At 36.7% G+C, this 18485-nt stretch overlaps 1 protein-coding gene across 14 annotated transcripts in view; it reads right to left on the bottom strand.

Moving 5' to 3' along the window:
* ANO4 (anoctamin 4) overlaps positions 1-18485 on the bottom strand; it is a 381130-nt gene that overhangs the window by 177959 nt on the left and 184686 nt on the right. For 6 of the 14 annotated variants that reach the window (XM_070600724.1, XM_070600723.1, XM_070600719.1 and 3 more), the window contains one exon: positions 2896-3000. The exons of the other annotated variants lie outside the window; for them this stretch is intronic. In XM_070600724.1, coding sequence (XP_070456825.1) covers positions 2896-3000 — 105 coding nt within the window. The remainder of the gene's footprint in view (positions 1-2895; positions 3001-18485) is intronic. 14 annotated transcript variants of the gene reach the window in all.

Here is an 18485-nt window from a genome sequence, read left to right as displayed (position 1 = left end):
CTGGCACATAACACGTGAGATGGATTGAAGGATGAATGGATAAAAGAACTCTTTTCTTCCTTATAAGCTATATATCTGATATGGGGGAAGTTGAGAAACAACTTTTGGATGGCCAGCCACTCTGAAGCATCTTCTTTTGATTAGATGAAGCTATTCTTAGGGCATAACACTATAGGGGAAAAAACGTAAACGTATTTTACAATGTAGAAGCATGGGGAGGAATTCTTGCATCAAGATGTAACAATGTGAGAACAAAATTTTTAAAATTCAAGGTAGTTCATTTTTCCTAATCATTTTTTACGTAATATTTTATTTGGTAGAACAAGGGCTGACATAACGATCAGACAGTAACTATATGGCCTTGGGAAGGTATACTCAGTTTTTTCATCTTTAAAATGGAGAAGTAGTATCTACTATTACTTAGGAGATGAAAATGAAAAGAGAAAGCATGGAAGAGGACTTACTCTAACGGCTAACCTACCTAGGACACTCAAGAAATGTTTGAAACACACACATATACACACAACTCTTCTAGCTTGATCTTTAAGGTTATACATATATGTCTACAAAATTGTAAGAAAAGAGTGAAATCTTTCCATCATCCTGCTAATCTCAAGAAAAATGCTTGTAGGAGAGGAGCTTTACTGATATTCAAATTCTATATTTTTTTTATATACTTATACATTGGTCTCACAAAGTTTTCTGTAAACAATCTAAGGTACAGTCCCCTGAAGAATCAAATTATGTATTATTTTTTTGCTAAGGAAGATTCACCCTGAGCTAACATCTGTTGCCAATCTTCCTCTACTTTATATATGGGTCTCTGCCTCAGAATGGTTGGTGAGTGGTGTAGGTCTGAGCCTGGGATCCAAACCTATGAACTCAGGACACCGAAGCAGAGCACACTGAACTTAACCACTATGCCATGGGCCCACCCCCAAATTATGTATTTTTATACTTAGAAATTTCAATGAACTGGTTCAACATTTGAATCACATTTGGAATCTAGGTAGAAACTAAAAAGTAGATGAATGGCCCCAAATCTGTCCTACCGGGAATGACCCAGGCTATGTTGGTAGCATCCCAAACCCACTTACCATAATACTTCTTTTTAAAAAAGAAAATAAATATATTAGTTCTGAAGTATTAGAAAATTCTTAAACTTGTAAAAAAGTTGATTTACATTTTAAAGTGAAGTAATATTTCCCTTTTTCTTATTTTAAAATTTAAATATAAAGTACTTACACTATTATAGTCTCATAAACATTTAGTTCATTTTGATATAAGTTCATTCAGCCCTAAAAAATTTTAAGTTTATCTCTTGTACGTACATAGAAGCCAACCTTCATCATTTATTTAAAAACCTTTTAAAATCCTTTCAGCATTGTATAAGCTATCATCTTCAAATTAAATGAAGTAACTACATAATTTTATAACTTTTCATGAAAAGTTATTTTCTCTCCAAGTTCTATTAATTTGATTTTTATTCTCCTGGGGATATTTTTTCTCTTTTATTCACTAATCTAATATTAAGGGATTGTTGATCCAGAACAAATAGCTGGTGCTCTTATATTCTTTATTAAAAATACTTCTCAGGGGCCAGTCTGGTGGGGTAGTGGTTAAGTTCATGCACTGCACTTTGGCAGCCTGGGGTTTGCAGGTTCAGATCTCAGGCACAGATCTACACACCGCTCATCGAGCCATTATGTGGTGGCATCCCACATACATAATAGAGGAAGATTGGTATGGATGTTAGCTCAGGAACAATCTTCCTCACCCAAAAATAAACCTCTCAAAACTAGCCTCAACTTCTTCAATTTCAGGATCCTTGACCTCAGTGTGTTTAAACTCTATTCTGAGCATGAATGAAGAAATTAAATGAAGGGTAGGAGACCCTCCATCCTCATCTGGTCTCCATTATTATCATATTACCTTGGTCCTTAACCTCTCCCACTCTAAAGTTTCATATCTATAAAGTGTAGATATTAATTATCTCTTAAGGTCCAGAGGGGAGTGTTATGGCAAAGGGGGATAACTACCATAAAAATGCGTAAAATTGTTCATTAAAAAATCAGTATAGAAATGCAATGTCACAAAACTAAAAGCAGCAATGAACTGCAGTGGTTCTTTATGCAATGCTCTTCAGATCCAAAGCCTTCAAATGCAACATTATATAATACTATCTGATGTTAAAACAGGAATATCAGTATCTAGAATTAGAGCTCTGATAAGAAAACATGAATGTTAATGACTTAGTGTGTAATATTGCATCCCTCATCCTCAATGCTAAATCTGTAACTCGAGTAAATGTATTGGTCATGATAAAATTCTTAGTGAAAGCTGTAAAACACAAATAAACTGGGTTAAGAAGAGTAAACCTTGATTAATCAAAATGCTTAGAAGAGAGGGGTTCACTTTTGGGTCACAAGCCATCATTAATAACTCCAGATATCCATTTTGGAGAATAAATTCCAGATTTCAGCTTACTGCATCAACATTCACCTACTACTTACATGTGAGTAAAGGCATAGCATTCTGGTTTTCTTAACGATTTTTCTTTGATTATGCTAATCAAGGAATCTAAAAAATTACAATACCTAGTGATGTACTAAATAACACAGCATATTAAATATACAGAATTTACAATTCCACTACAGCTTTTCCACCAGGCTTCTTCAAAGACCCTAGTACTATGTGGTTCAGTTTAACAAATTAAACCCACCATTTCACTAACCTTCTCTTCTGGTCTCAAAATTATTTTACACAGTATCACTTTTAAGACATCATTTTACTTTTCTAAAGCTTGGCAGCTAAGATTTCTAGTTTTATTAACCCTCCCAAGTATCGTAATAGTTTCTCCTTTCACGGTGAATTTAAAATTTGAGTGGAACTTACTTTCTTGTATTGCATTAAGAATCTCTGAAAAGTCCACATCACTCTTTGGGCCGTCAGGTAGTATTTGCATATCCAGCTGGTAGCCTTGCAAATCCACACCTCCTTCTAGAGAAATGAAAGATATTCATGGAGTTTGCACTGGTTATCAGAGAGCCCAGCGTTAGGGTCCCAAGGAGAAGCAACGTCAAAATCTAAAGTGAACAGCCAGCTGGTTTGCCAATGATCCTCCCTCTTGGACAAATGACTTTAAAAAAATGAGGAACATTACCAGCCATTTGCTCCTTATGAGACCAAAGAGGTTTAATTGTATTTCCAATGCAAAAATAGGGCAATTACTTTATTAAAATATCACATACTTCATAGTGTTTACTGATGATTTCCTACTAAAGAATATAACATGTTAACCTCCACTCAAGGACATTTAAAATTATTTTCAGCTTCTACATGGCTAAAAAGTGACATTCAACACAAACGCTTTATGATACCATATTCTTTAAAACTATACTAGTTCGTTCTTAAGGAAGGATTTAATATTCTTAATATCACAGAAAAAAAGGTATCAGCTTTTTCCCCTCACAGTTGAACTTTCTTGTTACATCACTTATTTTTCAGTTATACTAGAATATTTTCATTTATTCTATGAAATAATTAAGCCTCTTATACGAGGTTTGTCTCGTGTATTTTTGGTGTGTTCTAAAGAAAGAGGGTGTTTTATGTTGCTCTGCACACCTATAGAATATTTAAGGAAGCCAAAGAAACTGAGATATCAAGAAGTAGCTTTAACATTAACAATAGGTAACCTCTAAATGTTTCTTAAAATAATTGGTAAGAACATCTCCAGTTTGAGTAATCTGGAAGTGTTAAAAGCCAGTGCTAAAACAAACAGATAGCCTGATAAACAGTACGGGGCATGCCCCAGTTTCCAGTATTTTTGTAGAAACAATTCTTTCATAAGCCCAGGAATTATTCTTAGCCTTGAGTAAAATTTCAGTTACATCCCTAAAACTCAAGAAGAATAAGACACCATCACTGTCCGGCAGGGACCCTCCTTCTAGAAGGGAAATGGACACAAAAACTTAATATAATAGAAGGTGAGCTTTGGGAAGGCAGGAACTCGTCTGCCTGCTATAACCCAGCACTTACAACAGCCCTCAACAAACGTATATTGAACAAATGAACGAGGCTCTGTGGTAATTATGATACAAAGGCAGTAGAGCTACAAGTAAAGCTATGAACTCAGATTCTGGAGTCGGACAAAGCAGCATTCTAATTCTTATTAAGTAACTTTGAGTCTCTCTAAATCTTAGTTTCCTCATCTATAAAACAGGGGTGACAATAACAGTCTCACAGAGTAGCCATGAGGACTAAATGAGATAATGCATGAAAAGCTCTTAGCTGTCACACAGTCAGTGCTCAGTAGATGGAAGCCATTACTATTTTCATCCTTAATAATTTATTAAAGCAATACTGGCCTTTCTATAGAAACCACCTAGCCATTGAATAATGATAAGGAAGTCATAAGTCAGCTCTTTGGGACACCAGCATGCATTTCAGTGACTGTCAAGCACTGCAGACACAGCAGTGAACTTTTTAAATGCATGCATGCAGTTGCTCATTGCAAAGTCTGAAGTTATCTGTGACACTAAGTTTCTCAATGGGACAGAACAAAAATGCCTTCTTGCTGGCCCAGAATTAAAATGGGTTATTTGCTCCTTTTTTTTTACCCCCCCCCCCCCCATGGCCAGCTACTTTGAATGGGTAGGGGAAAGTTCTGATGCTTTCCACCCTCTACTAAGGCTAGTCACTTTTGTTCTGTTCAATAACCAAAGACCTCACAATGACAATGACAAAAATAAAAATAACAAGAATATTCAATACTGCCTATCTGCCAGGCTCCATGCTATATACTTTATCATCTCATTTAGTCTTTACTCTAACCTTGAAAAGGAGGTACAGTGAGAAGTAATTTACTCAAAGTCACATGGCTACTAAGTTGTAAAGATATAATACCAATCCATGCTCTTAACTAGTCTTTAATACCATTCATATCCAAGCAGTCACAAGTACAGGCTGCTGGAAATAAGAGAATTGGATATACCAATAGTCCCACGTTCTAGTACTTCAGATCAATACAAAAGCCATCGTATAACCTAAAAAGCAAACGATTTCCTAAATAGATTAATAAATAAAAGTCCAACTTATTTACTTCTTGTTTATCATAGTCAGGAGCTCGTAAATTCATGTGGGAGTAATTATGACTACTAAATAACCACAATTTTTAATAACTAAAATTCTACAAATTTTTAATAATTTTTTTGTTAGAGGACAGTATAAGAAGTCACAAAAGAAGCAACATAAAGGAAGCATTCAGGTCACTAAAGTCTGTCTTTAAAGAATATTTAATGACATGGGAAATGCTTAAGATATAATGAAAAAGTGAGAAAAATGGAATACAAGGATATAGATAAATATATAGATATGTCTCATAATATACACAAAACACCCTTTTATGTGACTAGAAAAAAGTTAGGGAGAAAATACTCCAAATGGGTATAGAAGTTATCTCTTAGCTATGAAATTATGGGTATATTTTGTTTTATTCTTTATCTTTTCTATGTTTATCACAATAAGCATAAACTATTTCGATAATTTTAAAGTCATTTAAAAATTCAGATTCAAGTACTTAGAGTTCAAGATTCAAAACTTAAAGACTAAAAACGTTAAACCATTAAGGAGTTAATTTAAGATTTTCTAAATGAATACAATTCTTCAAAAAAGTACAAGTCAAATAGGTCCAAATTCTCTTCGTGGTAAATATTAAGACCAGGTTTAGAATCAGTAAAATATTAGGCATTATTCTTCCTCTGCTCTAGAAGAAATATAAAACACACTTTCACAAAGTATAATATAATGGTGTGGAACTTCTGGCAGTAAGTCATTCATTGAAGTCTAACACGACGAAGTAGGGGATGCTGTACAACAAGGACATTTGTAAACTTTCCTAAATGGAGAGTGATTGATCGCTGTGCAAGGACATTTTCAAATGAATCCTTCAAGGTGACAGTCTTCACCTTGAGCACATACTGCCCAAATGAAAAAGACGAAATGACTTCAATATATAAAAAGTTGTATATCTACTTTGAACATTTGATATTTAATTATTTATTGTTAGTCTTATAGGTTTTTTGGTTTTTTAAGGAAGATTAGCCCTGAGGTGACATCCACTGCCAACCCTCCTCTTTTTGCTGAGGAAGATTGGCCCTGAGCAAACATCCATACCCATCTTCCTCTACTTTACATGTGGGACGCCTGCCACAGCACGGCTTGATAAGCAGTGCACAGGTCTGCAGCCAGGATCTGAACTGGCAAACCTGGGCCACCTAAGTGGAGTTTCCTGACTGGCAAATATGTCAATCCATGTTCCATTCCACCTCTGTAGAAATCCCTTTCTACTTTTAAGGCGCATCCTACATGCACTGCTTCAGGAAGCATTTCTTGATCCTAACAAGTAAATACTATTTTCCACTCACTGAACACATATAGCTATCTATGTTTTCCATCAAAAATAAAGTAGGTAAAGTACCTCCCAGCACAATATGGAAGAGACACAGACAAAACGTGAGTTCCTATTCTTCCCAGCCAGGTTTCTTCCTCATCTCTAGTACCTTCAACTATGCTCTAACAAGATGGAGGCCTGGGACCAAACTGCATCTACCATTTTGTCTCCTATAGAACCTAGAATGAGGCCTTTGAACATATTAATTGCTCAATTAATGCTCTTTTGCTACAATTTCATACTACTAGTAACAATAATGGATTATAGACTAAGAAAATGTCCCAGTGCTCCTTTCTAATCCAAATTTTAAGGCTTCTTGATAGGCTATCTACAGATAACTGTGAAAGACATATTTTAGATCACACATTTGCTTTTTTGTAAAATATTTTAAAATTTTGTCAAATAATAAAGAAAATATAAAAGTACTGAAAGGCTTATAATGAAAACCAACAGTTGCCAACCCTACCCCTTTCTCAACCCCAGTTCTATTCCCCCAGTTCAACCACTTTTGAGAATTTGTGTTTTTACTCCCTTTGGACATCTCCATGTGTGTATTCCATTGTTTCTTGATCAATTTTATATACCACTTATTGTTTTCTGCTATGACACAGACTATACAACATATTACTGTCATTCCCCCTCATCCTCCACCCACCCATCAAATCACTACTCTCACTTATTCTATTATATTGTCTCAGTTTAGTAACTTTAAATAAATTACTTAGAATTCAATTTCTTATTCAATCAAATATAGACAGATCTTATATTTGCAATTTAACACAAAATGGTATAAAGAGCAGATTCTGACACTACACTGACCTGGATTTGAATTTCATTTTTATGAGATCCTGAGCCACTAAATAATGAGCCTCATTTTTTTGTTTATAAAATGGAAAGGATGAAATTTTTGGAGGCTCTATGAAAAATTACAGATAATTATTTACATATGTGTAAATAATTTGGCCCATAGTGTTAAATCACCATGATCCACTAAAAATTTTATGCGACATATTCCTTCTGTACAAAATGAGGGCCAATTCCAGGTTTAGAGCCCAGACTAAATAAAAACAATTCAGTGAAAAAAAAATCCTCTAATTTGGACTTGGAATAGTTATTTCATATTGAAACAGCAATAAACTATGAGAAATCAAATCTTACCTTCCTCACGAAACACAAAAGATGGAGGAATCTAATGTAGGCTTGAGGGGACAAATTGCATTTTCCATGATTTCCTCATAATAAATAATGCTAGATCTGATTTTTCTTCACCTTCTGCAAACAAAACATTGGTAGTTCCTGTCCTCTGAGGTATATTTAATATACATCCTTAAATGCAGCATTTTTTTTTTTTTTTTTTACAGAATAGGAAGTAGTGGTATTTCAGCACGATATAAATATCTAAAACAAATCCTCACATGTACTATTTTTGGACTTAATAGGTTAAAAATACACAATTTTTGGATTGGGAGTTTGTTTTCAATTCCCCATAAGTGAATTCAGTGTTTCTATGACAGTGTTGAGATGGAGAATGGTACTAAGATGGGAGGGAGGGACATTCTATCTTCCTTACAGACCTTCCCAGCATCAGCAAGTGTCCAAGAGAAATCTTTTAAGAAGGAAGAATGGAAATGAATGTCGTTCTTCTGGAGGATCTGAAATTGGAAACCCTAGATTTACATGTAGGATATTCTACTGGTTCTGGAAAAACTGTCCATCTCTGTTTCTTAACTTCATTCATAGTGCTTCCCAAAATCTATTTACTGTGCCATAAGCCGAAAAATCTTCACGATAGAGGATGCTTCATAAGTGCTATTGTAAAAAGACAAAAATCACACTCTTTATATTAATGTTGTATAACTCTAAATCTAGTGATATTGCAAGATCATTCCTTTACAGAAGAAGGCTTGGCTTTGTATTAGTAGGAATAAACATACTGATTCACCCACACTAGTCACTATAAAAGCTAAAGATATCTCTTCAAATGATCGACACTGAGTAGTTCTAAGGACCCAATTCTGGACTGGGTCCTGACTGGAGAACCACATTTGGCCAGAGCAGGTAGATGTTTCTCAGGTCTAAAATGAAAATAATAATCCCACTGCTTCAGCCAGTAATGGCTGACCTTCAACAAAATTGCTTCCATGTTTTCCAAGATTGGCAAGATAGTGATCTGAAGTTATAATGAACCCCCGCACAAGGGCTCCAAACAGGGCCTAGAATCAGAGCTGCAAAGCTCCAAAAGCCTGGAAGAATTTGTGAGTCCTGTAGGCAGGGCTCTGTGGGGGTCTTCTAATCTCCTAGACGCTGAGGTCTGTTGCTATGATGACAGGACTTACAAAAGAGGGGAAGAGAGACACTCAGGATTAGGAGGGGTTACAGAATAGGAACCATGAGACTTTCAGCATCACTAGGATGTTGTTTACTCTCTTACCTCGCATTATAAAACTACAAAAGGGCTTGAAATGAGTGTATGAAGGAGTGTGACCTTGCAAGACAACAAGCCTCATGAGAGCTTGTGCATCAGCCTGTTACCTCTAACTCAGGGAACTAAGCATAGTAGAAGCTCACTAGTACCTGACTGCCTACCCCACTTAAGGGCTTAGGTTATGTTAGAGCTTAGCTATAGTTCCATGCTCTTGAGCTAAATAGTTATTTAAATCTCTCCAAGCTTCTTACATACAAAATTATTTGAAACAGCCTCAGGCAGAAGAGGTAGTTTTAAATTCTACAAAATACAATACTCTTTCCAGAAATTAATCATTTGGTTTTCTTTGTGGCTGCCTTTTCTATGGCTTTCTTCATTTACTTTGTGTTTTCAAATGGTTGTGAAAAGATCCTTCAGAAAATTCTCTCTAAATGCATCACATAGATCAAAATATGTGCATATGTCCCTCTGCAAAGGGAAAAAAATGCAAATATCTAAGGGAAGAATTTGGTACGTATTTTTAGAAAACGCAATTTTGTTATTCAGCAAATGGTAGCAAGGAGCACAGATACCAATGCCCACATTTGCCAAGGCCCAAAATAGCTTGTTTTCCTATGCATCCCTCTATTTATTAAACTCACATTGCACATCTTAAAAAAAAAAAAAAAAAAAACCTAAAGAGGAAGAGATTCAAATGAAGGATTAGTGTTATTTCTAAACCATAGCACCAGCTGTTCTGAAGGACACCACCTTCACCTGTCACGCAACGAGAAATAAAACAGAAGTCCAAAGGAGCTCTTAGAGTTTTTCTTCTGCATAACTTCAGAGCCATGTAGAAGATTTTATCTTCCAGCCATACCAAAAATCCATTTCACAAATAGGAAAACAAATAGACAATTTCATTCAAGCTTCAGATCTATTCAAGAAGGACAGCCAGATTCCTTGCGTTCAGTAAAAAAGCTTCAGCGATAATTCTTAATAAAATGTCTATCTCCAGATAAAGCGATGATGAGAAAACACCAAAATCTTCAAGAAAAGAAATTGGCACAGTGCTAAAAAAAACCCATAAGAAATTAAAGACAGCTTCTAATTAGGGCCCATCAATTACTAATTTTGTACTTTCAGGTAAGTAATTTCATTTCTTGAGCCACAGTAAAATAGGGGTAATTCCACCTCACACACTGCTGTAAGAATTAAATGAGATATAGGAGTTTGTGAAAGCCCTTTGGAAACAACTGGAGCATCATCTAATAAATAAAAGGTGGTGATATTATGATTATGACTGTTATAAAGATTGGTTATACTTTTACTTATTTTTTTTTTCCTAAAGAATGAGTTGAATCTTGACTCTCACCTAGGCAGAACTAGAGACAAGTCTTTCTTGGCTGTCTGTCTCTTTAAAAATCTCTCTTTAATTTCTCTTCTTCTCTTTGTCTCCCCCCAGCCGGTAGTACTACCGTTTAAGGGGTGAAACACAAAGTGAAAGGCACTTGCTGACTTCGGAATGTTACCTAATTTGAGACCAAGCCTTGACATGAGGGCCAGGAAGTAATCTTTGAAATTCAAGGAAACAAGAATAAGTTTCATAATATTGGAACCAGTAAAAGAGAGAATGATAAAAACAAAGGTTTAATGCAGAGTACAGCAGAAAAAGAAGTTACACGGGGGAGCATCACTTATGCAGTCGGCCCTCTGTACCCGTGGGTTCCACATCTGCAAATTCAAACTCTGGATCAAAGGGCCTACAATGGGTGAGTCCATACTGAACACGTACAGACTTTTTTCTTGTCATTATTCCCTAAGCAATATAGTATAACAACTACTCACCTAGCATTTACATTGTACTAGGTATTATAAATAATCTAGAGATGATTTAAAGTATGAGGGAGGATTTGCCTAAGTTATATGCAATTATTCTGCTATTTTATATAAGGGACTGGAGCATCTGTGGATTTTGGTATGGGAGCGGTGTCCTGGAACCAATGCCCCACAGACAGTGAGAGACAACTGTATAGAAAGAAATAATAATCCATTAAGGTAATTAAATTTATTTCAATGGAACACTACTGGTCCCTTCTTCAATATAGTCTTCTTATGCTAAGGTTTAAACTATTACAGGGCTTTTAATTTAAATTTTCTAAGGCTTTTTTATACTAACTGCTGGGAAATATTGCTACCCAGTTATTTGAATAACAAGGTAAAACACAGCACATTGAACGAGAGAATCAGACCACCCGAGTCGGAATCTTCCCTCCACCACTTACTGGCTACATGTTCTTGGGCAAGTTACTTCACTTTCTCTGTGCCTTAGTTTCCCCATCCATAAAATAACAACAATAGCATGAGGATATTATGGGAATTAAATGCGACAGTAAATGCAAAATAGCTTAACAGTTCTTAAAGTTGGGAATACGGCAGAGTACTTAATAAATTGCAGGTGTAATTTTATTATCGTCAAACAAGTTATACCTCTATATACAGACAACACTACAGTCATTCTAGCTCACTGGAAACGACAAAATCCTGAAGCTTCCCTTCTATGAAATTGACTTATCCCAGCATTTAAATACCATTTCTACATAAAGGAAAAATAATCATGCACGAAGGGGGAAAGAGCCACTTAAGTTTTAAAAGGGAGGTAACAGGAATTGTGCGAAAAATTACTTGAGAAGATAATGAGACATATCAGCAAAACATCATTTTACAAATTTTAAAAGAGAATAAAGGACATTTCTGTGACTAATGGCATTCTTCTAGGACTGTATGATGGGCCTAAGAGTTAAAGGAAAAGCAAGAGAATATTTTAGATTTCAGAAGGCTTCTAATTGATTTTATATGACATAGTCATTAAACTGGAATAATTTGATCTATACTCACAAAGCTTTACAGTTTCAAACTAAAAAAATTGCAATCAATGCTTCAGTGTACTCCGCTCTTGACCCTTAAATTGTAGTTCTAAGTCTGGCGCCATTTAATACTTTTATTATTGGCCTATAAAGAGGATTAGAAGATAATATTAACTATGAGTAGCTAAAGGATAAGGTCAAAATGAAATTGATACACAAGAGAAACATCTGAAACAATCAGAAGGAAAGAGAAACCATACAAATATAAGATGAAGGTGAATGGTTCCTGCCTGAGTACAGTGTAACGAGAGGCCATCTTACTGGTATTCTGGCACGAGTTTATTGGGAAACTGCTCCATGGTGCAATGACTGAGCTAGAAGTGACTCTGGGACATATGCACTTTCAGGCTTCTCATTTGTCCATGACGGTGACAACAAAAATGATGGCTACGATTTATTACTGACCACCTACTATGTGTCAAGGATCATATTGGGCATTTTACATGAATGAATTTATTTAATGGCCATAACAATACTATTTAGGGTTGCCAGATATAAAACACAAAAAATACAGGGAACCCAGTTAAATTTTAATTTCAAAGAAACTAATACTTTTTTTTTATTATAAGTGTGCCCCACACAATATTTGGGACCTACTTACACTCAAAAAGTATTCGTTGTTTATCTGAAATTCATCTGGGAGACATGTATTTCATCTAACAACTCTAACACCATAACAGAGGTATTAATACCCTCCTTTTGCTGATGAGGAAACAGATTCAGAGAATCTTCCCAAGTCTGCATAGCTATCAGGTAACATATCTGGGTTTTCAACACTTAACATCAAAGCTTGCATTCACAACCACTGTCTTTATTGTTGTGCTCTTTTCTATATCTGGCTGGCCACACCTCCATCCTCCTGTTAAAATCCTAGTTGACCTTCAAAGCCCAATTTGTAAACATTTGCCTTTTGAATCCTTCTTAAATTTTTCCCAGTAAGAAGGTTCTCATAACTTTATTTATATCTCTGTTCAGCCCTTAATACGGTTTGACTTCTATTATAGCATGTTAAGTACAGGTCCCTGTAGTGGACATTCTTCTGTATACTTTTCCCTTTTCTAACATCATCTCTATTTCCTTGTGGGGAAGTCTTTCCCACACTGTGTGCAGGCCAAGTGGGAGGAGAAACCAAGAGGTCCTACCCTCCTATTATAAAAGCTGAAAAGATAGGTCCTCTTTTGTCCTATCCTTTCTCTCATCACCCTCCACCCTATCAAAGGAAAGGCACATGGCTAGTAGGACTGCCTCCCTGAGGTCTTCAAAACTTGAGCCAAATGATGCAAAATTAATAAAAATTATAATGGTTCATTTATTTCAGATAGTCAAATAGTTCTTTTCTTAGTTTCTGTTTCTTTTCCCAAGGCTGGTTCTCCAGCCTTTCTATCCATATCCTTCAGATTTAAATTCCTTCTTTGCTTGGATTAAATAACTGGTTTTAATTGTTTATAAACAAGGAACCCTGACTGATCATCTCTTTGGACATGACTGTGAGCTCCCTAAGGTCCATGTGTAAGAGGGTTCTATACTATTCCAGCCCCGAAGAGGTATCTTCCAAATAAATATTTGTTAGTACATAGTGGGCACTCAGAAATGTTTGTAAACTCAAATGGGGATAAGTGACCTGAAATTGTTCAGGGCAGATGGCAACGGAAGATCTACAAGTCTCTCTTGCTCTTTCTTTTCATACTTAACAACCAGTCTGAGTGGACTTTTAGAGAGCACTTTGGGAATTGGGATTATTAACTTTGTAAAAAGTAGATGAATGACTTAATAGGACTCAGTATGGCTAAAATATCCAGGCTGCTTCTAAGATCTATGACTCACTACAAATGAGAAACTTAATTTGAGAGCTCTTCTGTAATCTCCCAACAGAGAGCTATGATGCATCAGTAGAAGCACACTAAAAATAAAAGGATGGAATTGAAACCACATGCTATGTTGCAGAATAATGTTTTATATATATAGTTATATATAGATATTTAAAAACAGATTTCTAATTGTAATTTGTTTAATATAGTTTTCCTTAATTATAATTCTGTGCTAAAGAATTGGCTTTATTTATATTTTCAACCAATAGCCAATACAAGTAGAATTCAGAACCTATGATAAAATTATGATAGGTAAATGTAGTGATGTGTTTTTAAGGTGAGAGCAGTGACTTGAGATATGCTAAATTATCCCATGTTGATATTACACCATTAGGAAACACCTTAACAAAGGCTGACTCTACTCTGCCTGGGTCAGACACGAACAAAATATTCTATGCAATTCTGGCCACTGTATTTTCAAAGGGCAAGTAATGAAATAAGACTGTTTTCTAACAGCAAAGTCAGTAGGATGGTAAAGAATCTGAAAACCACATCACTGAAAGAAGCACTGAAGAAACTAGGAAATGTTTCCATTGGCAAATAGCTCAGGATGAGTTTTTGAACAATTAAAGGATTGTCATTTGAAAAAAGAATTAGACTTACTCTATATAATTTCAGAATGCAAACCTATATGCAGTAGGTGGAATAGATTTCAACAAACAGCACATAATCTTTCAGTGAGAACCTACTCTGAATAATGCGTGGGGCTAGGGGAGATGGAGAATACAAAAACAAATTGAATATAATTCCTACCTTCAAGGAGAACTATAAAATCTAACCACAGGTGGATAAGGCTTCCAAGTTCTACTGGAAAGTGGGAGGTCAGTTCTGACCAGTGGGATCTAGAAAGGCTTTTGGGAGGAAGTGGAATTTCGGTTACATTTTGAGGAAGGAGAAGGGTTAGATAGAGATTTACTGGGGGAAAGGGCATTCCAAAAGGAGGGAGGAGCTTGAGCAATGGCAGAAAAATGGAAGAGTAAAAGCCTACTTGAGAAATAGTAAAGAGCTGTAGATGGTTAAAGTAGAACAAAGTAGCTTAGGGAGTATCAAAGAAGATAAGCCAGGGAACGTAGGGCGAGGTTAAATTGTAGAGGGCTTGAAACACTGGGCTCACAAGGCTGCACATTCTTCTGGACAGCATAAAAGTTTTTAAGCAGAAGAGGGATACTATTAATCAACTTCTTTGGAGGAGAACTTTGGGGTAGTCTGGAAAAATAATTAAAGAGAGCCATTGAAGGCAATTCCCCAACATCCAAAGCCCTTCCACTTGGCCCTCCAGAATTCTCTTCCCATTATCACTCTTTTCTCTGATTGTTCCCTTTCTCTTCTTGCTCTAATGAAAGCATGGCTCTTCCCAGAGGTCACCACTTCCCTCTGGCTCTTTCCTATGATACTATTTTTCTCCCAAAGCCCTGATACCAATGGATCTAGAGAAGGAGGTATCTTCCTTGAGTCTTAATGCCGCCTTCAGACCATTGTTCTTCCCACTTCCCTAAATACCTCCAGCCTTGAATCTCAGGTTGTTACAGTATATCACCTTCTATCCTTTATCACTGTGCTCACCTGCTGCCTCCCACATCATGCTCCCTCATTCCCTGAAGAGGTTAACTCCTGGCTTATTATCACCTTCCCACAAACTATTCAATCCTTGACAATTTTAACACCTTTGGAGATGATCTTTCCCAAACTCCTGCTTCTGAGAATTAATTCTCTCCTCAAATCTCCTTAATTAATTGCCCTCTACCCTATTACAGCCACTTATTGCATGCCCTAGTCTAGACCTTGTCTTTACTAATAACAGCACCCTCCTCTGTAATATCAGTGCCATGCATTCTATTCTCACAAGCATCTCTTATATTTCCAGTTCTTCCTCCCATTACCCTAAACTCTACACCCTTTCAACCTCTCTGAAACCTTCAACCAATTGATTTTATCAACTTTCCACTGTTCCTTACTCCCTTGATGGCTTCATCCTCCTCTTTGCTAAGCTTAAATTACATAATTGATTGTTATAATCATTCCCTCTAATGCACCTTTGATTCCCTCTCTCAGCAAAAATCACAATCCGGACTAAATCAAACTCTCCATCTATTTTGTCTTCACTCAGGTAGCTAAAGAGGCTAAATTAACCATGGTGATTTGTCCTACTCTAATTTCCTGACCATGAATCTCAAATTAGCTTTCAATGTGGGCTAACAATCATATTTCCCCTGTCCATGCCATCATATCATCATACCATCTCTGTCTTTCAACTTGACTCCATTCTCATTCTCAGTGATGACCTTGCTTCTCACTTTACAGATAAAAGTGACAACAGTGGGAAAAGAACTGCTTAGACTCTCCTCACACTGCTAACAGCCACATACTCTCCCTTCCCATCTATTATCACAGATAAACTCTTCATGATTCTGTTGTGCATAGCTCTCATTTCTCTCACTGATACTCACATCATGAATTCTCCCCTCTCCCGAACATCATGAATTATCTGCTGGAGATTTGCTATTTTGAAAAGAAACTCTCTCTTGACCTTACTTCTCCTCCAGCTGCTGCCCTATTTCTTCAGTAGCCTTCACAGCAAAACTGCTTTTAAAAAGTTGTCTATATTCACAGCATCCAATTCATATCCTTCCATTCTCTCTTAAACCCACTTCAATCAGCATTTCCTCTCCACCACTTCACCAAAACTGCTCTTAACAAAATAACCATCAATCTCCACTTTACTAAAATCAATGGCCAGCTCTTAGTCCTCATCTTACTTGACTTTCAGCAGCACTTAACCTAGATAATCACTCTTCACTTCTTGATAAACTTTCTTTACTTAACTTCCAAGACATGTAATTTCTGGTTTCTCTCCATCCTTGCTGGTCATTCTTTCTTGGTCTTCTTTGCTAGGGTTCATGTTTTCTCTGACCTTTACTATTGGAATGTGCCAGATTTCAGCCATTAATCCTCTCCCCTTCTCCATCTATCCTTCTTCCTTTGGTCATCTTGTTCCATCTCGCGGCTTTAAAGACTATTTACATGTCAACAACAGTCAATTTTGTATCTCCTTCCCAGACTAATCTCTCAAACTCCAAACATGTTTATCCCACCATCCATGTGATTTCACCAATTCTCAATATTATCATGTTTGCAATCAGACTTCTCATCTTGGCCCCATGTCTGCCCTCAAACCCACCAAATATGCTTCCTCTGTAGCCTTCTCCATCCAGGTTGATACCAGTCTAACTTAATCAGGCCAAAAACTTCAGAGTCATCTTTAGTTCCTCTTTCTCTCTTTCCCCACATTCAATCCATTGGGAAGTCTTGTTGGACCAACTTTAAAATACTTGCAGAATCCAAATTCTCACCACCACTTCTGCCACCCCTAGTCAGAGCTACCATCCTCTCTCAATAGGATTGTTACAGTGGCCTCCTATCTTCTTTTTCTCCTTTTACCCTCTCCATCTATAGTCTATTTTCAAACAATAGCCAAAGTGGTTCTGTTAAAATATAAGTCAGATCATGGAATTCTCCTGCTCAAAACCCTATAAGAGCTCCCATTTTACACAGGGCCTAATGTCCTTACAATGGCCTACAAGGCCCTGCCCTGTCTGGTCCCACTGACCTCTCTGACCTGATGTTTCCCCCTCACTTCAGGCTCAGGGGCCACTGTGTAATTCTTCAAACTGCCAGACTCATTCCTATCTTAGGGCCTGTCCACTGGCTATCCCTCTGCTGGAATGAACTTGCCCATCTACATGGCTCTCTCATCACATATCTCCTCCACAATGTGGCCTACCCTAGCCACCTTATTTAAAAGTGCAACATATAATCCTTCCACTTGATTACCTTACCTTTTTTAACCCATAATACTTATCCTTCTTCCTAAACACTATATAATTCATCTGTTTATTATGTTTATGCATTGTCTGCCTCCCCCAATTAGTATGTGAACTCTCTGAGGGCAGAAACCGTTGTCTATTTCATTCACTGATGTATTCCAAGTACTTGAAGAGCACCTGGCAACCTAATAGGCCCTCAATAAATATTTGTTGAAAGGAAAATAGGTAGAGCAATTCGAAAGCTATTGAAATTTGTCAATTATACTCCATTAAATCTGGAAAAAATTTTAAGAAATAAAGCTGTTATAATAGTCTGAAAAACAGCTAATGAAGATTCAGTTCACTCCTATCCTACAAATATTTGGCGGGGGGGTACACAGATAAATAATCCAGGATCTCTGCCCTTGAAGACCTTGCAGTAGAGAGATGGACAGGTAATTTCAAAATGTTAAAAGATAATGGAACAAAACCAGGGCATCCTAGAGAGAGCAGCATGAATAAAGGTTAGGAAATAACATCATATGTCTGGGGAGCTGCAAGCAAGTCAGTCTGATTAGATGTGATGGTCTAGTTGCTCTGCCAACTTGGCTAGACTATAGTCCCCCGTTGCTCAGTGAACACTAAGCTAGGTGTTGCTGTGAAGGTGTTTTGTAGATGTGATTAAAGTCCATAATCAGTTAACATTAAGTAAGGGAGATTTTCCTAGATAATCTGAGTGGGCCTTATTAAATCAGTTGAAAGGCCTTAAAAGCAGAGCTGAGGCTTCCTTGAAGAAGAAATTCCACCTGTGGACAGCACTTTAGCTGTGCCCAAGAGTTCCAGCCTGTCCTTCCAGATAGTCTGCTCTATGGATTTCAGACTTGCTTAGACAATTCTTACAATCATGGAAGCCAATTCCTTGTACTAAATCTCAGTATATATCTTCTACTGGTTCTGCTTTTCTGGTTGAACCCTAGCTGACACACCAGAGTATAAAGTTTAAGGCAGAAAGGGGCAAGAAGTGAAGTACGA

The sequence above is a fragment of the Equus przewalskii genome, chromosome 29 (genome assembly GCF_037783145.1).
Source record: "Equus przewalskii isolate Varuska chromosome 29, EquPr2, whole genome shotgun sequence".
Classification (NCBI taxonomy): domain Eukaryota; kingdom Metazoa; phylum Chordata; class Mammalia; order Perissodactyla; family Equidae; genus Equus; species Equus przewalskii.
Note: the sequence above shows the minus strand (reverse complement) of the source record. Positions and strands in the feature narration are given on the sequence as shown.